Source organism: Esox lucius, chromosome 5, assembly GCF_011004845.1.
Source record: "Esox lucius isolate fEsoLuc1 chromosome 5, fEsoLuc1.pri, whole genome shotgun sequence".
NCBI lineage: Eukaryota > Metazoa > Chordata > Actinopteri > Esociformes > Esocidae > Esox > Esox lucius.
This window is the reverse complement of record NC_047573.1, coordinates 34,614,587-34,641,115: the sequence shown is the minus strand read 5'-3', so window position 1 is coordinate 34,641,115 and position 26,529 is coordinate 34,614,587. Positions and strand designations below refer to the sequence as shown.

General features: G+C 38.4%; 2 protein-coding genes across 4 annotated transcripts in view; both read left to right on the top strand.

Annotated features, from left to right (window-relative positions):
• Positions 1-23,386, top strand: part of prr12a (proline rich 12a) — a 55,503-nt gene extending 32,117 nt beyond the window's left edge. The window contains exons 10-15 of the mRNA XM_010897571.5: positions 7,686-8,200; positions 9,126-9,245; positions 14,789-14,886; positions 15,118-15,249; positions 18,606-18,701; positions 22,580-23,386. Coding sequence (XP_010895873.4) covers positions 7,686-8,200; positions 9,126-9,245; positions 14,789-14,886; positions 15,118-15,249; positions 18,606-18,701; positions 22,580-22,714 — 1,096 coding nt within the window. The 3' untranslated portion in view covers positions 22,715-23,386. The remainder of the gene's footprint in view (positions 1-7,685; positions 8,201-9,125; positions 9,246-14,788; positions 14,887-15,117; positions 15,250-18,605; positions 18,702-22,579) is intronic.
• A 659-nt stretch (positions 23,387-24,045) lies between these two features.
• Positions 24,046-26,529, top strand: part of irf3 (interferon regulatory factor 3) — a 40,064-nt gene continuing 37,580 nt past the window's right edge. The window contains exon 1 of one of the 3 annotated variants that reach the window (XM_020046509.2): positions 24,046-24,225. The gene's annotated coding sequence lies outside the window, so the exon portion shown is untranslated. Of the gene's footprint in view, positions 24,226-24,709; positions 24,741-26,529 lie in introns of those variants that run through there. The other 2 variants (XM_010897573.4, XM_010897574.4) reach the window with 2 other exon arrangements.

Below are 26,529 nucleotides of genomic sequence, written 5' to 3'. Positions count from 1 at the left end.
CTTGAGTGCTCTAGTAATGTATGTGTACCAGGGAGCGTCTTGTTACATATTTCTTTAGTTTTTACTGGTGCAACCAGAACTAAAGTATTTTGCAGTGTTGAGTTTAGATCCTCAATTAGACTGTTTGCAGATTTACTCTGTTATCGATGAGCGAGCCTGGAAGAATATCAAGAAATCAGAGAATTTAAATTACGGCTTTAAAAAGTTAGTGCTTGACTTGAGCGGGGGCTATCACTTATTAATTTGCAACAGTGTATGGGCAACTTTATTTGGCACTTGACTTGTGCCGCAGTGGTTGAATGGTCAAGAACACTTCACATTAGCTTTTTTTGCCAGATCAGATAAGTGGAGCCGGCCATGAAGAGCAAATGTGACTGACTACCCACTGTTAAATAGCGTAGTGGTTAGAGACGTGGCCTGCCAATCCTCACCACAGACAAAACGAATTAGGTGTTCGGATTTGTTCAGATTGCACCTTCTCTGGCTACAAGCTTCAGTAGCTACTTTAGAGAAATTCTGAATTAAACTGTTTATGGTTATATTGCGATGGACGAACTGCACCAACAATTTACATATTTACATAGCGTTGTTCACAAAGTGTAGTGGTTAGTTTTTCAACTGATATTGTATGGACAACCATCTACAGTAATCTTTGCAAAAATGTAATGGCTTGGGTAAAAGTTGCATTTGGAAAATATACAGATCTGAACTGAGTACTAGCAGGTTCTGTGCTCTTGTGGGAACATCTCAGACCTTGATGCACATTATTAACATTTGGATGACTCTGACATTTTTGTCTCTCAGAAATGTCTACTCTGTACTTTTCAGCTGTCGCACCACAATATAAATCGATTATACCATGAAACTCATATATTTAAGAGAATAATTGTATTACGTGACCCCTTTAGACTGTTATTGTTTTATAAAGAAATGAACCAGCCATGGAGTGATTGGAGTCATTGCTTTCATTATAGATACTGTATATAGCTATTAGCTAGCCATCTACAGTAATCTTTGTAAAAGAGTACACTTTAGTTCTGTTAATAAATGTTCAGTTGTCCATGTTATTTCAGCAATAATGCAATGGCTGAGGTAAAGGTTGCAATTGGAGACTATATGGAGTTGGTCTGTGGATCAGCAAGCCATGTGGTCTTGTGGGAACATCCCCAACATACCCTGCTGCAGTTCCCTTCTCAGACGTTCCAATTTTTGTCACTATGAAATATTTATCCGCTTGATACTTTTACAGACGTCGCACAACAAGCCTTAGCTTGCTAAAATTTAATTTTAGTAGATTGCCTATTTATGTTTATGTTGAATGGGCCATTCATGAAAGCTAGATGTAAAATAAAAAAAAAAACACCACTGCAAAACTATTTGCTTTACACTTTATTCAAACTGCTGTGTGTGTCAGAAATTCTTTGAGGACAGATATTAATACATTAGCTCAGGCCTAACACCGTAACTTGCGCGGTAAACAGTAACTTCACTTTGACGTGCAGCAATTTGTGCGTTCCGAAGTGCAGTGAAACAAAACTGGTAGTAATGTTATGGGATTCGTCTGTCTTGGCTTCCCTAGGGCTTTCCGAAGTTGGATGACTATTTTCTCATAAAAAGAAGTGATTCGACTTTCAGGGGCTGGACAAAAATATGGTGTGAAACGTTTAGGAATTGCAACCATTTTTGTACACAGTCCCTCAATTGTAATTGGACAAATTAACACAATCATAAATGAAATGTGTCTAGTATCATTTGTAGGCAATGACTGCTTAAAGTTTGGAACACATGGACATCACCAAACATTGGGTTTTCTCCTTTGAGATGCTTTGCCAGGCCTTTACTGCAGCTGTCTTCAGTTGGTTGTTCATGGGTCTTTTTGCCTTAAGTTTTGTCTCCAGCAAGTGAAATACATGCTAGATCGGGTTGAGATGAGGTGATTGACAGGGCCATTGCAGAATAATCCACTTCTTTGCCTTCATATCCTGGGTTGTCTTCTCAGTAGGTTTTGGATCATTGTGTGATGCTCCGTCCAATCAAGTTAGCTGAATTTGACTGAATATGTGCAGATAATATATCCTTATACACTTCAGAATTCATCCGGCTACTTTTGTCTTCTGTCACATCATCAATAAACAGTATAACCCAGTGCCACTGGAAGCCATGCATGCCCCTGCCATCCCACTGCCTCAACAGTGTTTTACAGATGAGTGTTTTTCAAGCCTTCTTCATTCTTTTTTCTTCCCATCATTCTGGTACAGGTTGATCTTAGTTTAATCTTAGTTTAAAGATTGCTGTTCCACCACTGGGTTGTCTTTTTGAGATGTTTTTTGGTCTAAAATGGCCTTTCTATTCTTAAGGCTTATGAAAGGTTTGCACCTTGTGGTAAACCCTCTGTATTTGCTCTTGTGAAGTCTTCTCTTTAGGATAGACTTGGATAATGATATGCTTATTTCATGGAGTGTTCTTGACTTGGCCCTGATGTTGTGAACAGGTTTTTCTTTACCATTTAAAGGATCCCACGATCATACACCAGGCCTTCGACCCCAAGGCCTTTTTGTGTTGCAGAGCTCACCAGTTTGTTCTTTTTTTCTCAGAATGTACCAAACTTTGGCCACTCCTAATGTTCCTGCAATCTCTCTGGTGGATATAATTTTTTTTGCAGTCTAAGGATGGCCTGTTTCACATGCATTGATAGTTCCTTTAACCGCATGTTGTGGGTCCACAGCAACAGCTTCTAAATGCGAATGCCACACCTGAAATCAACTCCAGACCTTTTACCTGCATAACTGATGAATACATAATGAAGGAATATCCTACATCTGTCCATGAAAGAGCTTTTGAGTCAGTTGTCCAGTTACTTTTGGTCCCTTGAAAAAGAGGGGGCTATATATTATAGAGCTCAAATTAAAGCTGAGAGACTGCACTTTAAGCCAATATTCATTATTTAACTGTAACTTGAATATATTTTGGTAAACAGACAAAATAACAAAACGTGTCAGTGTTAAATTATTTCCGGACCTAACTGTGTGTGTGTGTGTGTAAGTGTATACACACACACACACACACACACACACACACACACACACACACAGCTTCGGAATAAATTAAGAGACCACTGCCACTTTTTTTTCCTTTCCAAAAAAGTTGAAAAGGAAGGTTTTTAGTGAGGAGCAGAAGGGTTAAAATTAAGAGACCACCTCCATGCTTCACGGTTAGGATGGTGTTCTTGGGGTTGTACTCATCCTTCTACTTACTCCAAACACGGCGAGTGGAGTTTGGACAAAAAAGCTCTATTTTTGTCTCATCAGACCACATGACCTTCTCCCATTTCTCCTCTGGATCATCCAGATGGTCATTGGCAAACTTCAGACGGGCCTGGACATGCGCTGGCTTGAGCAGGGGGACCTTGCGTGCACTGCAGGATTTTAATCCATGACGGCGTAGTGTGTTACTAATGGTTTTCTTTGAGACTGTGGTACCAGCTCACTTCAGGTCATTGACCAGGTCCTGCTATGTAGTTCTGGGCTGATCCCTCACCTTCCTCGTGATCATTGATGCCCCACGAAGTGAGTTCTTGCATGGAGCCCCAGACTGAGGGAGATTGACCATCTTGAACTTCTTCCATTTTCTAATAATTGCGCCAACAGTTGTTGCCTTCTCACCAAGCTGCTTGCCTATTGTCCTGTAGCCCATCCCAGCCTTGTGCAGGTCTACAATTTTATTCCTAATGTCCTTACACAGCTCTCTGGTCTTGGCCATTGTGGAGAGGTGGGAGTCTGTTTGATTGAGTGTGTGGACAGGTGTCTTTTATACAGGTAACGAGTTCAAACAGGGGAAGTTAATACAGGTAATGAGTGGAGCGCAGGAGGGCTTCTTAAAGAAAACTGAACAGGTCTGTGAGAGCCGGAATTCCTACTGGTTGGTAGGTGATCAAATACTTATGTCATGCAATAAAATGCAAATTAGTTACAATGTTATTTTCTGGATTTTTGTTTTAGATTCTGTCTCTCACAGTTGAAGTGTACCTATGATAAAAATTACAGACCTCTATATGCTTTGTAAGAAGGAAAACCTGCAAAATTGGCAGTGTATCAAATACTTGTTCTCCCCACTGTATGTGTATATATATATTTCCATGAGCACTAAGCCTTGATCATCAAGATTGAAACAAAAAGGTTTGAAATGTTTCACTTTGTGTGATGAATCTAGAATATATGAAGGTGTCACCTTTTGATTTGAATTACGGAAAATATGAACTTTTCCATAATATTCACATTTTTTGAGATGCACTTTTATATGTATATATGTTTACATTAGAGCTGGGACGATATGAGAATTTCATGCCACGATTATCCTGGCCAAAAATATCCCGATTTACGTCTTTATCCCATTTAATAACAAGCCCATTAACATCTTTGGTTTCTAGCTCAAAACAGCTCATCAAATATTCTTCCATTACATAAATATTGTTTTAAAAAAGCCATTTAAATATCCATTACAATAAAGTTATATCAAAGAAGGCTTTTAATAATTAAATAATACTATAATAACATGTAAATCTCTAAATCTATCTGCATTTCATTGTACTGTTCTGATCAAAAAAATATTGAGATATGCACTTCACAAGTTAAATAAAACAAGTAGTTAGTGTGATGGTAATTCCATCGATAGGAACTCTTGATGGAAGTAAGTACAGAGACATAATTCTCTTGGCACAATTAACCGTTTATTTTATATTTGCAAATAGAGATACGCGTCAAAAGATTATAGAATAACCCTCTGAGGAATCTGAGGTAAATACATGAACCGTCAGCATTTATTACAGGGGTGTGGTAAGATACTGCCCAACTGTCCTATGTCAATAATACACGTTCTGTCAATACCTAGGTTTTAACCAAGGGGCAGGCTGTCCTCCCCCACATTAAACCAAGGACCTGTGGGTAAACTTTTCAACTCTGAAGGGGGACACAGCATCTGGACAAAGGACAAATAAACTGATGGTTTAAACAGATTGATGGAGAACCCAAGGATCTACTGATACCATTCAATGATCACCATTAACAAATACCAGATCCTTCACTCCTGCATTCCTTTTCTTATCTAATCATAGGGACTCAGTACTTTTAACTAGTAACCCATTTATACATGTATAGGACTAAGTATACATCAGTTCAAGAATTTCTATAACATCAGGAACACTTCGTTGACTGGCAAGAGATTTTTCAAATCACTTATCTAAGGATTAGGGATGAAAATAGATTTCATTTCTTACCGGTACTGACCTATGGGTGCACAATGTGCCTTATTAGCTAAGCTATTTAATTTAGCGGACTTAATAGCAGACTTTAGATATCAGTCGGATTGGGTATTGATTTTAACGTCAGACAGATGTTTTGGGTATTGGATATAAACGTCACGGATACTGTTCGGCAGGGATATATATTTCATGATCCCAAGAAGACCTCGACCGTAGGACACTTTCTTGCCGGACAGTGAAGCACATTCAAGTGGTTCTAAGACGTTTATTCTTCCGCATCCTCCAGGAGGAGACCGATAATAGGCTGATGGAAATAATGGGTCTTTTCCTAATTTATGATTGCATTCTTTTTCTTTTTTTTATCTATACATTCCATGCTCCATAAAACAAATAGTCAGGAACACTTTGGTGACTAGCAAGAGCTTCTCTCTGCGGATCAGAGGTGTAAATAGATTTAATTTCTTACTGGTACTGACCTGTGGGTGCATGAACTTACATGCTCAATTTATGTGCTTTATTAGCTAATGATAGGCCTGTTTAATGTGCCGATTCTTTATAATAACTTTATAATTAATTATAACAGCTTATGTTGTCTGCAGAATGTATTGTGCAGATCGTGTAGATAGTCAATGTTATTTTGGCCCGCGCAAATTACCTTCTGTCACTTTCAGTAGGAAAGCGTGAACAATATAAACAAAATTATAATTAGAAAATTTAAAGAGGTGTGTGTGTATAATGTATATCCTATTCATATTTTCTACAATTTGCAGTTTTGTTAACAGGTTTTTTTCTGCATGCATCATAGCTGCATGTCTTCTAGGATATCATTGGTTTGTTTGAGCTCAACATTGTTTCAACTGCTTATTTTCATTAGTAATGGACAGGTACTTGCATATAACTGGAAGCTTTTTTTGTAGACTACTAAGTGTAGTGGTTAGACTTGGAATTCGAAAACTAGTTTGATCTTTATGTCATTACAATACAATCACAACCCATAATGACATTTAAGAATTAATTTAGATTTGTATTGTAATTGACCATATTCTTCTATTTAAGCTAGCAGAGCCATTTGGCTTCATTGACCATACATTGCAGAAGATGTTTAGTGGTGTAGTACAAGGTGAGATGAGATGTGCGCTCCACTTGTAAAATAAAACAAGCAGTCAGGGAAACTTCAGCGACTGGCAGAACTTTTTCAAGTCACTCGTGAGGATTATGCCAATTTATGATTATCCCGATTTATGGAATTCCTCCACAATTTAGTGGATAATTAGTACTAATATCGTCTGTCGTCCCATCCCTAGTTTACATATCTGTACATGTACTTATGTGTACATATAACTGTATATTGCTTTATTTTCTGTCTTGATATATTTTTGCTTATATACTCTTCCTCTGAACTGTGACTATGTAGTTTGTCGGGTGCCATGTCATAAGAATTTCATTGTACAGGATGATGCTGTGTTGTTCGGTGCATTTGACAAATAAACCTCGAAATTTGAAACGTAAAGTTTCTGGCCTTGGCATTGTGGTGGTCAGTTGGCCTTAAACTCAGGTTGTACGTGGATTAAATTACTCAACATTTTGAATTATTATCCTAGTTAGGTCTTACAGATGGAAACATTAGGTTTGTAATCTGCTTGTGCAGTCTGTTAACGTGGCAGATGGTACCTTATCCAACTGTCCCTTATACAGCACAACCTAAAACAGGCACAGCCGTGCATCTGGCAACAACATATATATGTACATACAGTATGTGTGTTGCGCAAGATCTCTAACATCTACCAGCACTGTGATGTTGTCATGGAGGAGTGGAGGAGGACTCCATTGGACTCCTGTGAAGCTCTGGTGAACTCCATGCCCAAGAGGGTTAAGGCAGTGCTGGAAAATGATGGTGGCCACACAAAATATTGACACTGGGCCCAATCTGGACATTTTCACTTAGGGGTGCACTCACTTTTGTTGCCAGCGGTTTAGACAGGCTGTGTGTTGAGTTATTTTGAGGGGACAGCAAATGTACACTTATACATGCTGTACTCTCACTACTTTACATTGTAGCAAAGTGTCATTTCTTCAGTGTTGTCACATGAAAAGATGTAATCAAATATTTTCAAATATTTGAGGCATGTAATCACTTTTGTGAGATACTGTACATACATGGACACACAAGTACGGTGTGCAATGTATTAATGAGGTGGAACTCGGTTCTGCAGGTGTGTAAATGGCTTGTGGAACAAGAATAGTCCGAAGGGCACAGACACTGGAAATTGAAAAAAAAGTAGCAAGTTATCCGGGTATGCCAAGGGCCTTACCTCAACACAGTTGGGGTGTAGTAGTCTGCATTTTGGCTTTCAATGGGTGCATGCAATTGGCCATCTGAAATGTGATTGCCTTTTTTATTTGAATGTCCACTTCTCTTGTTTAACAGACGACAGACCCTCCCCAAAATTGCATCCCCGCCTCCCACCACCCAGACCCTGCCTCGAGCCGAGAGGGAACAGCGAGTGGCGTTGCCACGGGAACCTGTGCAGCGCGAACTGCGGGAGAGAATGAAGGCAAAGAACGAACAGCGAGAGAAGGCAGCCGCAGCTATTGTAGCAGCTGCTGCAGTAGCGGCTGTGGCGACGAAAGAAAAGAAGGAGAAAGAGAAGAACGAGTGGGAGAGAGAGAAGCAAAGGGAAAAAGAAAAGAGGGCGCAACCATCTCAGGAAAAGCCAGAGAAACAAGCCACCTCCATGGCAATGGTGGAACGAGGGAAGGGGAAAGAGGAGAGGAAAGCTGGGGTGGAGAAAGAGAGGAAAGAGAAGGTGGAGCGCCAATCCAAGTCAAAGCCTGCCAAGATCAGGGCAGAGCCACCCCCGAAAAAGAGAAAGAAGTGGCTGAAGGAGGTCCCCTCTTCGTCTGACTCCAACTCGTCGGAGGATGCTGCCAGCGAAGATGAGAGTGAGAAGTTCTCTCTTTTTTTTTGCCTACAGGGCCCAGACTAAGCCAAGTCTAGGACTGAATTTTAATAGAGAAGACCATATCTAGCCATTTACAATGTCTGGGAAAATAGCCAATATATACTATGTAAAGCAAACTGGTACCGATTACTATTAGTTACACCATTCACGTTATAGTACACACGTAGTGCACTGTCAAGGGAATATGGGGCAAATTGGAATGATTGAATGATTCACATTTTGTACGGCAGGTAGTTAATAGTTTAGGAGACACAAATAGTTATTTACCACTTAGAGTGAAAAGGCTGTATGTTATTATTTGTTGTCATTAATTGTAGACCAATCAGAGGTCCAACCAAAAGGTAAATCCACTAACCTTACAGATAATAATTTTTACAAAATGTCAGTTTGGGATTCAGTCTGGCAACATTTACATTACTGGACGAACAATACTAACCACTTGGCTATGTACTGCCCCCATGGCTGTTGTACAATGCAACATATTTATTTTTTTCATAAAGGACACTATGGTGCTCTATGAAAGGAACTAAATGTGACTGAGAAAGGTAGGCATAATGCATAATCTTGTTTTGTAACTGCCTGTTTCCTTGCCATGATTTCCCAAGAGTACGTATAAATTTTGGCCGCTATTTTTACAAATATGTATTCTTTTGTATTTTGTCATCAGTCTTCTAAAACTTTGTATAGCATACATTTAAGTCAGAGGGCAACTTTTTACTTCCACTCTGTGCACTTTCAAAAAGCCTTAAACATTTCCAAAAAGCCGGTGGACAAAAACTCAAACTCATAAGGCTATGATATCTTCCAAAATGAGTAGTATAGTGACACAGATATAACCCTTGTCATCTGCTGATTCCTATGTTTAGTGTATCTGACCCTGTATATGTGTCTAACCCCCTGTGCAGTGCCGGTGCGTGGTGGAGTGAACAACAGAGCCATGCGGGAGATGTTCAGGAGCTATGTGGAGATGCTGGTCAGCACTGCACTGGATCCAGATATGATACAAGCCCTGGAGGACACAGACGGTGAGAGCCAAACACACAAAGCCCTGAGTGGTGTATTACAAAGCCAGATAGCAACATTAACCTATCACTCTATAGCCACAATCAGCAAAACCAAATATTTGCAAAAGCGTATATAATGCTGTGGTAACCATACCATATGCTGAATCTGATCATTAGACGATAGTTAGTCAGCCTGTGCCGCTTGTTCCACGGATTGGCCTTGTAGTGGAAAATTGAAAGACCACAGCTGGGTGGTAGGGTGAAAATGCAGTTTTTTCCTAATAAGGCATCAGTGCACATACTTGTCAAGATAAGTTTCATTTCAGGGTTGGGTTTTATTTGAAATATTACCACCCAAAAGCATGGCATCTGGATTAATCAGAAACACCTGCCAATCTTCTTTTTTTTGGTAGTGACTGTCAGCTTTTCATTAAGGGCTTCACGTAAAATACGGGTGCTAACTATCTTCAGTTTTTTCACCATAAAATCATCCCAACCCAATTTCCTCCTAAAACATGACAATTACCCAAAGCATAGCCTCAAACTATGCAAGAACTATTTAGGGAAGAAGCAGTCTGCTGGAAATCTGTCTCTAATGAAGTGGCCAGCCCAGTCACTGGATCTCAACCTTATTGAGCCATTGTGGGAGCAGCTTGACCGTATGGTATGTAAAAAGTGCCCATCAAGCCAACTTGTGGGAGGTGCTTCAGGAAGCTTGAGGTGAAATCTCTTCATTAGTTCAACAAATTGACAACTAGATTGCCAAAGGTGTGCAAGGCTGTAATTGCTGCAAATGGAGGATTCTTTGATGAAAGCAAAGTTTAAGGACACAATTGTTATTAATGTATCATAATTTCTAACCTTGTCAATGGCTAGATTTCCTATTAATTTTTTTATATTTCCTATTCAAAATAATTTCATGTACAACCCTGTTTCCAAAAAAAGGACACTGTATAAAATGTAAAGAAATATTTGGTGATGTCATCATTAATGCTACACTACCATTAGAAGATTCAGAGAATCTGAAGGGACAAGGGTGAAAAACAATATTGGGTGGCTGTGATCTTTGGGCCCTTAAACGGCAATGCATTAAAAACACTCAAATCTGTAGTGGACATTATGCTCATTTTAGTTGGACTGAAGTGGAAAACTAACCTGTGGTCTGATCAATCAAAATTCTAGTTTATTTTCGTGAATTGTGGACACCGTGTCCTGGGCTTAAGAAGAGAGGGACTATGCAGCTTGTTATACCGCTCTGAAAAAAATTAAGACCACTGCACCTTTTTCTTTCCTTTCAAAAAAGTTCTATTTTTGAATGCAGGTTTTGAATGAGTAACAGAAGGGTTAAAATTAAGAGACCGCTGTAAATTGAATGCATCTGTTCCTCACTCAAAACCTTCCTTTTCAACTTTTTTAGAAAGGAAAGAAAAAGGTACAGTGGTCTCTTCATTTTTTCCAGAGCTGTATAAGTACACAGTGCAAAAACCAGCATCTGTGATGGTATGGGGTGCATTAGTACACATGGTATTGGTGACTTGCACTTCTGTGAAGTCACCAGAAATGCTGAACTATACATTCAGGTTTTGGAGCAACAAATGCTGCCAGCACGTATCACAACAGCATGGCTCTGTAGTTAAAGAGTCTGGGTGCTAAACTGGCCTGCCTGTCACCCCAAATTTTTTAACAGTAGTGTATATGGTAAACAATTAAGCATCCAAAATATAACCCTGGGGAATTCCTTTATGGACTGCAGTGCATCCACTTTCACACCCATTTGTAACCAAAGCTTGGGTTATGTCACAATGGGAGTGACAAACCATTTAGTTGCAAACCGATGGAAAACAGTTCATCTTGACATCAGTAATCAACTAACTATATTCATTATTGTGGCCTACGTTCAATTATCTTCTATATACATTTTTATAATGTTCCTGGCTTAAACTATTTTTGTCTGCGAATGTAGACAGATGGACAGAGGATGAACCAAATTATCATATTGTCGATATCCGCTGCCAACCATTTGAATGAACGATACAACTGAACGAGTCACTAAAAAAAGGACTCCTGAGTCATTGAGTTACAAATAAGATTTTTTCAAAAAGAATGAATCGTTTGCGAAATGCACATCACTGATCTCAATTAGTTTACTTTTTCTACATATTGAAAGTACGTACTGGGCTGATGATAAAATGTGTACTGGTTAGTGTATAGTAAGGAATTATCGGCAATAATCTCATAAAATTGCATGTTGAAATTAGACTTAGTTTTCACACATTAATCCCACAAAGCTTGAATATTTTGTTAGAAACTTTAAGCATTTTGCTAAATTGACCAAAAAAAATCATCACAGATTAACTTCCACTACAAATAGCGGGTGATTTGTGGAATACTGTCCGTATTTGTGGTATACCTGTCAATCAGCTTTGCATCATTTCTTTTGAATGAGTAGCATTTTCGCATACTAATCTTAATCTGACCTACTATATAGTATTTCTGGCATTCTAAATGCAGAGCGCTTTCTTAGTTATGGATTTATTTAAATTGTCTCTGCTTTAATGTCAATACTGCAACTAGTTGCGTAGTACGCAATAGCTACAGTTTTTGAAAGTTGGATGTATAGACGAGTGTTCAACAATCAATATGGGAAAGGGAGCATTTGATTTACATATCCACCGCCTTAGCATGATTTCATTTAAATCAGTAGTGATCTAGCACAATGAACTACTGCTTTGTTTTCCTGCAGCATACGTTGTGAAAGTTGAAAAATGCATGCATCTTTGCCCAGTGGTTCAGTGTGCTCTCAAGTGCCTCGAACTTACTCTGTTTTATTATGTGCTGTTCTTCCAAATATTGCTTCAGTAATTACTACTCAAAATAGGTTTCTAGTTAGAAACCATAGTAGGGTTTTCTAAAATTGATGGCTGATTAAGCGCAAGTGGCCTGTTATCTATATAAGCCTACGTTTCGTGTTAAAATAGGTACAGATGAAAAAGAATAACATCCTGCGCTGCCAATCTACCTCTCAATCTTAACAGAAATTATTTTAATAACTGTCAGAGGAAATTTCTAGACAGAACATGCCTGGTTTGACATAACCAGGTCTGAATACTAGCCGCTATCTTCTCTCAATCGGTAGCCTTTTAGACTTAAACTATGGGTAGGTTTCTCTGGATTTTGATGGGCTATTGTCAGAACATGTTTGTTACATAGGCTAACAATGTTTGCAGTTTTTTGCAAAATTTTTAGAATTGCTGGGAATTTTGCTTTAAATGAAAACATTATCAAGAAATTGTTTTAAATATTATTAAGATATAGAAGGGACTCTGACATTCATAAAATATGTAGGTTAATGGCCTAATGCCATCCCCCTGGCCAAGCAAGTGACAACCTTAGCCCCCCCCTTTGATCCAGAAAACACTGTGTGTAGGCCACTGATGGGTGACTTTATTGATGAAAGAATGTCTCACATTACCTTTTATCCAACCAGGAAGTGACTTGTTGGTATGAGTGGATTACTACAGATTCCATTATGCTTTGTTGCTGTAAATAAAAATGTGTTCTCAGTTAACTTACTTGATAATGAAAGTGGCATTGCTATGAGCATGCTTTCTCTTCACAGTAGCTATCAATCAAACTACGGCAGAAAAAAGGACTCAAATATATATAAAAGAAATACACAATGCTTCTAACAACACTGATCTTGTCTGAAGCATTAAGTTCAAAATATGATTATCTTACAACCAACTAGGGCTGCTTCTATTGATTTGTTTGATAATTTATTATTTTATGCATAAAATGCTCCATACTTCTAATAATCAATATAAAAAACATGGCTCACAGTCTATGGTGTTGCATTTTCATTAAACCATAAATGTATAAACAACACGCACATCCAGTGTTTAATGAGCTGAAATGAAAGATCCCAGACATTTTCATATGGGCATATCTGTATTAGTAATGTGAAATCCATAGTTTTGTGCTGTCTTTTATCAACAGTAACACATTAAAATTCTAACAAGAAACCAGGCAAGCCTAGTTCAGCTGTCCCACAATAAAGTGTTGATCATGGCTGCCCGCTCGAGAATCAAACCCGGGTCGCTCACATGAAAGCCAGTATCGTTAACCACTACGTCACAGAACTGTACATTTACCATTTTGTTAGACACCATTAAACATTGTGTTAATCACATCAAGTTTGAAAATTTAGCAAGACACCATTAGGCGTTGTGTTAAACTGAGTAACATTTCTTACGTTTACCTCAACCACAAATAGCATATATGAACTGTATGGCTTTAGCCACTGGCCATTTTAACAGCTTATTAGCCATTCGTGAATTACATTGATACAATAACTACTGTATCAATACAGGTGACGATAACAGACTTTTCATCAAGAAAAGACGAGATAATCATGTAGCCAGCAAAGTTTTTGTCTATCCTGAACAAATCCTTTTTTGCCACTGGCTGTTTTAACAGCTAATTAGCCATTTGTGAATTACATTGATACAGTATCTATCAACATAGGTGACAATAAATGACTTCTTTGTCAAGTGAAAAGACTATAGAACCATGTAGCCAGCGAAGTGTGTGTCTATCCAACATAACTGTTATATTTTAGGCTTCCTATTACATAGCTATTACATAGGGTTGTAGCCAGCAAATATTTTGTCTGTCATGAACCTCAGGCATAATGCGTTTTGACTTTTACGGGAGTCGAACGCGGCACCTGTTGTTCCTTAGCCCGCGACTCTAACCACTACGCTATTTAACAATGGGTAGTCCATCAGTAAGAGACATTCTCTCTTCTAGGCTGGCTCCGCTTATGTGGTCTGGCAATTTCTTTTTGAATATTGCATTTATATATTAGTAATAAGGAATAAGCTAAAGAAAAACATCTTATGGTAATTACAGGACACTGTTACAAGCATTACAAAAATATGTACACTATATGAAATGATGCATGTAGTACTTTTTTTGTGCTGATTGGTCAATAACCATATTTTCCATGTTTAAGTTTGATATTTGTAGACATGCAGAGGCCCAAACTGCATTACATACCGGTATGCTTCTGTTTTTAGTGCTAAAGCATAGTGGTTATGCCCACTGCAAAATAACATTCTGTGTTGACGCTGCAATTGACGAGACGCAACTTGGGACACAATCAGGAAATCCAACCCCAAAAAAAGACGCTGTTGAGGTAGATAGCAGTATGACTGTAATGTTCCATTTAGCTGCATGCAAATGAAGATTACTCAAATTCACAGACTTCTGTGAGAGGTCACCATAATGCCTGAATTTAACCAAAAACATGCAAACTCAACATTCACCTTGGGTGATTTTTATGAGGTATAAGTTAGGTATGGCCACATCTTTCCACATACACCAAACTGGAATATCTTGTGAAATGCATTTTGTTGTGGAAAAAATGACATTTTCGTAAAGAAAACATTGAGCAACTTCATTTACTCTACTGAAAAAGCCCCTGGTTAAGTCTGGAATGGTTGACTTTTGAAACCTATCCATTTAATAAAGCCTTTCTCTGACCCTTTATTGGTTTTCATCAGATGAGCTGTACCTCCCTGGAATGAGGAAGATTGACAGCATAATCATGGAACAGAAGAGGAGGCTGATGAGGAGAGTCAACATGATTACTCAGCACCAGGTAAACTGCTCCAAAAATATTTATGTATGTGTTCATTTAAAAAGAAAAATCTGTTTTCAATCTGTTCTTTGTTATTGCTTGGAAGTATTGTCATTCGTGTATGTTTTTGTATTTATTGTAAAAGTGTTTTGTGTTTTATGTTTGTATTTTACCTCAAACAAGGATTTGGCCACAAAGTTGTATTTTATCCTTAGTTTTTTCCTGATGTCTTTGCCTTCGCATATGTTGTAGGAGACCCTTCACACGTACCCTCAGATAGTGGTGGACCACCTGGATTCAGGAACCGTGAGGATGCGGCTAAGTGGGGAAGGCTACAACCGCAAGACTCTCAACAGAGTCAAGAAGAGCTTACCCAAACCACAGGTGTGTCAGTGTAAACATTTTACAAAGTTGGTGGGGACTGAAAATCTCCACAAGAATGGCAAAACAAGGAAAATATGCACTTCCATGAGTAAGAACATATATTTCCAGTTTAGGATAATGTTACAATAAGTTTTAGAATTTGTAAGGGCCTGTGGCAAGGTTTAGGTTTTAAGTGAGATTGTTGTGGTTAGGTTATGAATATGATTTTGAAAATCTAGCCTTTAATTAAAATAAAACAAAAAATAAATATCATAAATGTTTCTCATATATGTGTGCCACAATTATTGTTACCCCTTCATTTAATAATTTGAGCTACATCTCCTTGCCAAGGTAACTTGGGTATTCTATAATGCGTAATGAAGTTTGAGAACACATGGCAAATGATCTGAAACCATTCCTGCATATAGAATCTCTCCAGATCCTTCTGATTCCATGGTCCATGCTTGGGGACTCTCCTCTTCAGTTCATTACACTGGGATGGCCATGGCAAAACATTGATTTTATGGTCAGTGAACCATATTTGTGAGGATTTTGAGGTGTGCTTTGGTTGATGATCCAACCATGGCCAAGTTTTAGCTTCCTGGCAGAGACAGTCAAGTTTTGATATAATATCTGCTGGTGCTTTATGGAGTCTATAACACCATGTATCTTAACAAGTTGTTCAGGGCCTTTAGAAGAAAAACAGCCCCAAAACATCAAAGATCCACCACCAGTAGTGGGGGTGATGTACTTTTCTGCCTGGCTACCATTCTGTCTACGTCAAACCTACCTCTGATGTTTCTCTCCAAAAAATCTATGTTGGTCTCACTTGACCATAGAACCATTGTGGTTTGATGATAGCAAATACTTTTTGATGGCAACCCTCCCTAACAACTTAGGGATATGTAGGTGGCGTCTCTCCCAACTAATCTGCTTAATAGAACTTTGTGAACATTTAACTATGTGAAAAACTAACAACAAAAATAGATGTAACCTATTTATAGCCTATGTATAGATATTTTTCCCACCACCGATGTTCTTAAAAAGAGAGAAAATTAGGAAGTAACACCACTCCACGCTACTTTTGTCGCCAGCCTTTTTGCCAAGACCGTATTCAGTTTATGTTGCGATGGACACAACTGCAACCAATATGTCTCATATCATAAATCGCTCAGTGTTGGACTAGTTGTCTTGAAAGCTTGAAAATCGATTTGAAAATCAATTATTTTTTTAATTTAATGGCCTAAATGTGCATTTTGTATTCACAAATACCACTTCACACTAGGGGTCAGTCGATTATCAGCCTGGCCGATAATTCAATCCGATATTCATACTTTTTACAGTAATCAGAATAATTCATTTGGCTGATATAACTGCAGATAAAATACATAGTTATGAAGGTGCTTCTCTGGCAGCTGCATCACACTGAACGGTTTCTGCTTGTATTGCTCAATGTCCCACACGCAGAATTATCAGATTGGTTATACATCACACTTAAATAGCCAGTCAACACTGAATGCCATGATTGTGAGGGAGATGTGGGAAAGAAAAACGCAGTGAGATGTTTGACTGAGACGAGAGTTAAGAATGTTGCTATAAACGTAACACTAATCTAAACTGATGTTGCAACAAAGATTACCCTCATTATGATCTTGCTTTATGATTACAATACCCAGTTATATTTTTTGTGGGCTAACGTCACTCCACAGAAAATGCTTGAACTAATGTGTTGGTGTAGCCTACTAGCAAAAAAACAAACTTTGGAAAGCCATTTTCCCGGACCCCCATTTAATAGGGCAAACATGATAAATCAGCCACATCTGATACACAAAAGTGCCTGCCTAATGTTCTTTGTTGCAGTACAAGATAGCTAACACTAACATGTGAGTTTATTTATACAGTGATATTTTTGTGTAAAAATGTCAATGCGAATGCAACGTTCTTAGTATGGTAACAGTTGATATATAACAGAATACTTGCCCATATTTGTTTTATGTTTTCACATGATGGTAGCTAGGTTTTGCAAAAGTAACGTAAACTTTGCAAATGTTCAAGATTTCACTTCTGTTGTGAGGAAATTCTGTTGCCTATCATTTGCGCTTTACTGGCTACCTAGCAAACTACATAAACGTGAGTGTTACACCACTAACGTTAAGCTAAATTTGAGTCTTGAATTAATTAGTTAATGTTATTTGAATGTGATCGCTAGTGTAACATTCACAAGTTTTTGTTTACCGTTTATTTGGTCAGCCAACTAGCAAAAACGTGACATTACGGGTTAATTCTTGCACGTCACTTATACCAAGACCAGTCGTACTCTAAGCATGACACAATAGCAGAAATAATGTTGTTTGGTTCCCTGTTATCATGTTAATACATTATGTTCATAGAATTGGAACCAAAGGATTTCCAATGCTGTTGTGCTGTAATAAGTGTTTTTGTGCTCTAATAATTTAAGCATATTTTAGTTCTTTGTCCCTCTTAACTTTCTCTTTTGAAACCCTCTTTCATTGCAGGTGGCACACACAGACACAAACACAGAAAAGTTGAAGTTACAGAAACTTTATTCATTAATTTTTACAAAAAAAGAAACCTGACAAAGATTGTAAACAGTAAAATGTACCTGATTTGGGAAGCTTTATAGTTTTTATATAGTTTTTCTTTCTTGTTTTTGAAGATTTTGAAAGAAAGACCAAAAGGTTAAATGGCAAAGACAAGGGTGCCAATATTGTTTTTAACCTGAGTTTTTTAATCTCTTAGCAGTCATTAGACCAACGACTCATGTAATCTTACTGCGTTTACACTCTAATTACACAATGGTGTAATTATCTGTAGTTTTTTTACCATTAGTTTTCATATGATTATATTTCTGTATATTGCTGCTTGGGCCTTCTATTTCACTCATTATTCCTCCACAGCTACATGTCCTTACTACATAGAGTAGAACAAAGTCATGTTTTTTTTTTGTTTTTTTTTAAAATACTGTATGACATTTGTTAAATTTTAATTAGGCATGGTTGTAGGTAGAATTCAGCTTTGCCTGGCTATTGTTTGGAATATAGGTGCTAGTTTGGTTCCTGATCTTGTTTATAACAAGTGAAACACATGCTCAATTGGATACAAGTTGGGTGATTGAATTAGCCAGCCAATAATATAAATGTTTTTGGCCTTTGAACCACCCTTTGGTTGCTTTATCAGTATGTTTAGGGTCATTGTCCTGGTGCAAAGTTCCTTGTACTCCATATTTAAAATCATATTTGTATTTCCTTAGCTGTTTTTAAATATTTGAAATGAAAGACAAAGAGGTTAAACAGCAAAGACAAGGGTTCCAGTATTGTTTTTGATGTGAGTTTTCTATTGTTTTTATCTTCCCCCAGGACCTTAAACTGTCAACCGAGTCGTGTCGTATCTACAGCCTCTATCACTCTCTGCATCACTATAAATATCATACTTTCTTACACTGCAAGAAAGAGGTAAGGACATCTGCCTTGTATCTGCCTTTTTACAGTATACAGTGTAGTACATATGTATTTGGACAGTGACACAAGTTTTTTTGTTTTGGCTTTCCAGCACTTTGAATTTGAAAGGGCAGACTGTCAGTTTTAATTGGAGGGTATTTACAGAGAAAAGTTTGCCTTTTATATCATGTATGGCTACATTAGACATTAGCTGAATCATTTCTAATAGCACACAAATAACATAATTGACAGGCTACTCTGGCTGCATTTAAAAACTGTTCTGATCTGTATTGGAATTATGTCAAAACACACATTTCTGGATCCGAATGGTGCTTTAAATGTAGCTTTTAAACCTTTTTTATTTAACCAGGGGGAGACATTGAGACCTAGGTCTCATTTACAACTGTGCCCTGGGAACATTAATCCAACAATTAAATACAAAATGCATAACATTTACATACAGACTGACAAGTATCCATCGCAATCCATTAAAACAAACACATTTCTCACTATAAAAATGGGAGAAAAAATAAATAAATTGGCACCTGGACACCAAGGCATCCAAACAAAACTTATCGGATACTATTCCACACAAGGTGCTTTATATGTAAAGGCAGATCTAACCAACACAGTAGTTACAAAAGTTTTCTGTAACACTAACCAACTCTGTAATCTTGTATTGTAACCATCATTAGGCCAATGACTCATGTAATCTTGCTGCGTATACATGGTCTACAGTGGGGAAAACAAGTATTTGATACACTGCTGATTTTGCAGGTTTTCCTACTATTCCACACAAGGTGCTTTATATGTAAAGGCAGATCTAACCAACACAGTAGTTACAAAAGTTTTCTGTAACACTAACCAACTCTGTAATCTTGTATTGTAACCAGAGGATCTAGCTGTCAATGGAGATGTTAAGTATACCAGAAGCCTGTGGAGTAGGGCTTTGTATACAAAAATAGAGTAATAAAGGGATCTATGCAGTTTTAAGAAGTTCCAGCCAACTTTCTAGTGAAGGACACAGTGATCAGTATTATAACTGTCCGATGTTATAAAACAAAGAGCACTGTGATAACCTGAATCAAGCGACTTCAGAGTAGAATCAGATGGACTGTCAAGTACAGGCCTGAATGTTGACTGAACACTTTTTTTCATGTCCGCCAGAGAAAAGCAAGATCAATTTCTATAAAAGAAACATACTTTACACTTAAGCTCCTTGACAAGCTCATTTGAATGCTTCTTAAATGGAAGGTCACTGTCAATCCAAATTCCAAGTTATTTGTAAGAAGGGACCAACAAAAATGACTTCTTGACCACAGCATATAAGCCTAGGCCCTAGGCCAAAATGAAGAAATTAGTTTAAATTAACTTTCCACTGGCACTGACTTGCTCAGTGTTAAAGGTATGGAACATTTCTGGGATCTTTTATTTCAGTTAATGATATATTATAATTAATATTTCAGCATAATTCATAAAGCCCTTTTTCCATCAGCTGTCGTCACAAAGTGCTTATAAAGAAAGCCAGCCTAAAAACACCAAAGGGCAAGCAACAACAAGAAATGTATGCACAATGACAAGGAAAATCACCCTAGTTGGCTCAAAATCTAGAGAGAAGCCGTACTCTGAGGGCTGGCCACAGGGTGAGATTACATTACCTTTTTGGGACAAATCCATATTTTTTATTCAGTATAGTATGCTAGCCTGTGGTTTAAGTGGGCCAAGTAGCCTAAAGATAACACAACCAATCATTATTTTATCATCGTATAGTACGCTACCTGATTATCAACATTAAAATAATTCCAATATGTGCCACTCTGACCAAAAAAAGGTCTAATGACATTCATTTTCCAAGCCATCATTAGGCCAATGACTCATGTAATCTTGCTGCGTATACATGGTCTACAGTGGGGAAAACAAGTATTTGATACACTGCTGATTTTGCAGGTTTTCCTACTTACAACGCATGTAGAGGTCTGTAATTGTTATCATAGGTACACTTCAACTGTGAGGGACGGAATCTAAAACAAAATCCAGAAAATCACATTGTATGATTTTTAAATAATGAATTTGCATTTTATTGCATGACATAAGTATTTGATCACCTACCAACCAGTAAGAATTCCGGCTCTCACAGACCTGTTAGATTTTCTTTAAGAAGCACTCCTGTTCTCCACTCATTACCTGTATAAAAAACACCTGTCCACACACTCAATCAAACAGACTCCAACCTCTACACAATGGCCAAGACCAGAGAGCTGTGTAAGAAAATCAGGGATAAAATTGTGGACCTGCACAAAGCTGGGATGGGCTACAGGACAATAGGCAAGCAGCTTGGTGAGAAGGCAACAACTGTTGGCGCAATTATTAGAAAATGGAAGAAGTTCAAGATGATGGTCAATCTCCCTCAGTCTGGAGCTCCATGCAAGATCTCACCTTGTGGGGCATCAATGATCATGAGGAAGGTGAGGGATCAGCCCACAACTACAAGGCAGGACCTGGTCAATGTCCTGAAGATAGCTGGGACCACAGTCTCAGAGAAAACCATTAGTAGTAACACACTACGCCGTCATGGATTAAAATCCTGCAGCGCATGCAAGGTCCCCCTGCTCAAGCCAGCGCATGTCCAAGCCCGTCTGAAGTTTGCCAATGGCCATCTGGATGATCCAGAGGAGGAATGGGAGAAGGTTATGTGGTCTGATGAGACGAAAATAGAGCTTTTTGGTCTAAACTCCACTCGCCGTGTTTGGAGGAAGAAGAAGGATGAGTACAACCCCAAGAACACCATCCCAACCGTGAAGCATGGAGGTGGAAACATCATTCTTTGGGGATGCTTTTCTGCAAAGGGGACAGGACGACTGAACCGTATTGAGGGGAAGATAGATGGGGCCATGTATCGCAAGATCTTTGCTAACAACCTCCTTCCCTCAGGAAGAGCATTGAAGATGGGTCGTGACCCAAAACACACCGTCAGGGCAACTAAGGAGTGGCTCCGTGAGAAGCATCTCAAGGTCCTGGAGTGGCCTAGCCAGTCTCCAGACCTGAACTCAATAGAAAATCTTTGGAGGGAGCTGAAATCTGTATTGCCCAGCGACACCCTCGAAACCTGAAGGATCTGGAGAAGGTCTGTATGGAGGAGTGGGCCAAAATCCCTGCTGCAGTGTGTGCAAACCTGGTCAAGAACTACAGGAAACTTATGATCTCTAATTGCAAACAAAGGTTTCTGTACCAAATTTTCAGATGTATGAAATACTTATGTTATGCAATAAAATGCAAATGAATTACTTAAAAATCATTGTGATTTTCTGGGGGAAAAAATTACATTCCGTCACTCACAGTTGAAGTGTACCTATGATAAAAATTACAGACTCTACATGCTTGGTAAGTGGGAAAACCAGCAAAATTGGCAGGTTATCAAATACTTGTTCTCCCCAGTGAATGTCTGGCAACATACCTTGTATAAAATGGCTGTGCACTGTGACACTGCAGTATGTTGTGAATAGCTCTTAGTCGTGGTATTTTGGCCATATACCACACCCTCTCGTGCCTTATTGCTTACATAAACCACAGCTTTCAGCCAATCAACATTCAGGACTTGAACGACATAATTTACTTTGCTGACACACTCAACTGCATTTGAATCATACTTCATTGTCAATCAAGAATGGTCAATAGGAATACTCATAGGAATACAACATATTGATGTTTACATCAATATGTTGTTTCCCAGCCTACATAAAGGATATATTCCTTGGATAGATACACCACAGCTTTTCTTATCAAATTGTATTGCTTTTTTGTTTCTTCAATAGCCTAGATACTTTTCCTATTTAAAAATGTTTTTTGAATAACAGTACAAATATGTATTTTTTCCATTCTATCTTCTCTGGCAGACAAACAGCATAGAGCAGGCTGCCGAGGACCCTGGTCAGGAGGAGGTGGTCCAGCAGTGTATGGCCAACCAGGGCTGGCTAGACAGCCTCTTCAATTCTTTCATCGAGCTGCTCTCGCTCAGCGCCAAGGCATGAGATAACTGACAAGAGAGGAAGACTGACAGAAAGAAGGATCGCGGATGAACAAAAGGCACAGAAACAAGGGGCCCTGGAACAGAGAACTGGGCGAACAAGGGGAATGCAAGGAATAGAGTGGTATGGAGACCCTATCCCACTTGGAGTTATGTGGATCCGAAGGACAACTTGAAAAGCCACTTGAGGGGAAAACAAGTGTCGTAGGTGTGACCTCAGAGTAACCTTATTAGTTGCTCAATAATTAAAATATAGAAGTGGATTAACTTGACCTCGAGAATGGACAATGACCCAACAGGAGTTAGGTGGTTCCTGATTTCCTGATCGAGAGAGGACCTGGCCAATCAGGAGGTAAAGACAGAAGTTAAATATCACAGAGAAAAGATACCCAAGCTGAGAGGAGCAGCTATTGCACCAAGTCGCAAAGGATTGCCACACTGACATCGTAAAACTGTTTTTGTCAGTTCAGAGGAAATCTATTACTGTTTAGTTTTTACATAAATTATTTTTTTGAAAAGACTATAACGGTAGTGTGCGGCTTTTAACGATTGGATGCAAGTGAGAATGCTTTTTAAAACATTGCAGTAGAAGAGTGCAGTAAACAGTGTGAATATGGGCTTGTCTGTGGAAAGGATGCTTAATACATAAATCATAATGGTTTTTATTCTCTTGCTTGTTCTTTGCGACAGTAGGCGGCGGCACCAGCGACAGTAGGTGATGGCACCGGCAAGCTATGTGATAATATATAAACACATTTTTATTATTTATATGGAGGTTTTTACCAAACTGTCACAAGTGCTGGGATGCCGCCTTAGCATTTTAAATAACATTTTTCACATGTTATACATACAAGCCCACATCCGGCCTGTCTAACTTTTTTCTTCAGTAAAAAAAAGTTGGAAGAGATGGAAACGTGAAATCAACTGTCTTTTAAAGGAAAGAATGGGAGAGTATATTTGAAATGTAGACATTGTAGTGCTTTAGTTTACTCATCAGAATCAAGCAGGTGCAAAGAGAAGGAACTTATAACATTATAACTGTTCCCTTAATAGGAATTATTATAAATAATATTTAAAGAGGAAATAGTCATTTCACTTTTATCAGTTTGATGTTTGTGCATATTGCTATGACTTATTTTGGAAACAATCTAATTTTCCTTCGAAAGAAAGTCTTTGTGTAAATATTGTACAGTTCTTGACAAATTCTTTGTTTTCTTCTGTACATTAACTCTCCTGTATTTGAAAAACAAATAAAACCTGCAAAGAACAATTTGGTGTTGATATAAACTGTTAAAAAACTAACTCCGCCATCTAGCGTATGGGTCAGGGAAGTTACTCAGTGGTTAATGACGTAGAATCTGGAAAACGAAACTGAATCACAGTTTGGATCACATCAATTTGGATAAATATTTCTATTGGCACAGTGTATACCAACATTTCTTTTACTCGAGAGTACATACCGGACTGCTTTACCAACCCAGAAAATATTCACTCGTGAACGTCAGAACACTGAAGGTAAGGTATAAGAACCTCTAAACGTGCTTTTCATTGCATGCCCTCACATGTAATGTTAATCATCTAGCGAATTTTAAATGTTAAGCGAAATAATGGAGTTAAACATATCATCCGGTTACAAATGCCCTTGAACTTGTAACTTACGCGTAACATGCACAGTGGATGTACATGTCAATTAATGTACATGTTTGCCTATAGGCTCTACGTGTTCTTTATGACTAGCGTTATATGGTAATACACGATGACCGTAATTGGCCTTGCAACCCCAACGTTGACCTGAAAATAATAAAACAAATAAGAACTCTGTAGCTTACATTGTTGTTCATTAAAATGTAAACTAAACTTAAATTACCACGCTCAAAACATTCCGTAATGGACATCCCGTAAAGCAAAAGGTGCGTCTAAAATAGATTGGCTCATCTGATTGGCTCATGCATGGACATGTTGTCAGCCGTATGTCCATTCGTCATTGTTCATTCGTCATTGTTCAGACGTGTTTGTTGGACGCCGGTCAGGTGAGTAGTAAATAAGCGGTGAATCTGACGTAGGGAAATAGGATGTTATCCATTGTTTATATATTAATATATATTCTAATACGTGTTTCATATTCATGGAAAAGTGTTTTCTTTTGAACCGTTTCAATCGCGGCTATAAGGCCAGACGGGACACAACCTCGTCATAAAATTGCGTCTCAACATAACATTTTGACGCATTAACATCAATACAAGTTTGCTTAATGTCGTCAAGCCAAATAATCAGTGTCAAACTGACTGACTTTTCTTATGAAGTGTACCTCCACCACAAATACCAAATATGAACTGTATGGCCTTTGCCACTGGCCGTTTTAAAAGCTCAGAAGCCATAATACTAGTGTCTTACTACTTGGAATAGTCATAACAATTGGGCAATTGCTAGCAAGACTGAAGACGAACTTTACACTGCCATGGCACAACAACGTTCGCTTTTCATTCATATGTGAATTACATTAATCTAATAAGTATCAAAATAGGTGACGACAGCTATATAGTATGGTGTATATAGTATGCGATTTGAGATTCAGCCACAGAACCTCTCCACGTTGTAAACATGTCAAGAATGATCTGCGCATGAATTTCAGGAAGTGAATTGGTCACAGGAAGTGTTCTTGTTAGGAATCTCAAAATAAAATATGCTTGCTGTTTAAGTTGAACTTTTACAAATGTTTGGTTACAGAATTGCGAGTTTGTAAAATGTGTTCAAACGTCTTTGTACAAGCTCTTCAAATATTGCTTACAAGCAGGGGTGGACTGGGACAAAAATTCAGTCCTGGCACTCTAGCCACACCAGCCCACATACCACACCTGGACATCCCCACCCAGACACACGCATTCACTACTTACAGGTGCTGGTCATAAAATTTTAATATCATCAAAAAATGTATTTATTTCTGTAATTCCATTCAAAAAGTGAAACTTGTATATTATATTCATGCATTACACGCAGACTGATATATTTCAAATGTTTATTTATTTTAATTGTGATGATTATAACTGACAACTAAAACAAAAAAAGGATTTTTAGAAATGTTGGCCAACTGAAAAGTATGAACATGAAGACTATGAGCATGTACAGCACTCAATACTTAGTTGGGGCTCCTTTTGCCTGAATTACTGCAGCAATGCAGCGTGGCATGGATTCAATCAGTCTGTGGCACTGCTCAGGTGTTATGAGAGCCCAGGTTGCTCTGATAGTGGCCTTCAGCTCTTCGGCATTGTTGGGTCTGGCGTATCGCATCTTCCTCTTCACAATACCCCATATATTTTCTATAGGGTTAAGGTCAGGTGAGTTTGCTGGCCAATTAAGAACAGGGATCCCATGGTCCTTAAACCAGGTACTGGTAGCTTTGGCACTGTGTGCAGGTGCCAAGTCCTGTTGGAAAATGAAATCTGCATCTCCATAAAGTTGGTCAGCAGCAGGAAGCATGAAGTGGAAACTTTACACTGGACTTCAAGCAACGTGGATTCTGTGCCCCTCCTCTCTTCCTCCAGACTCTGGGACCTTGATCTCCAAAAGAAATGCAAAATGTACTTTCTTCAGAGAACATAACTCAGCAGCAGTCCAGTCCTTTTTGTCTTTAGCCCAGACGAGACGCTTCTGACGCTGTGTCTTGTTCAAGAGTGGCTTGACACAAGGAATGCGACAGCTGAAACTCATGACTTGCATACGTCTGTGCGTGGTGGTTCTTGAAGCACTGACTCCAGCTGCAGTGCACTCTTTGTGAATCTCCCCCACATTTTTGAATGAGTTTTGTTTCAAAATCCTCTC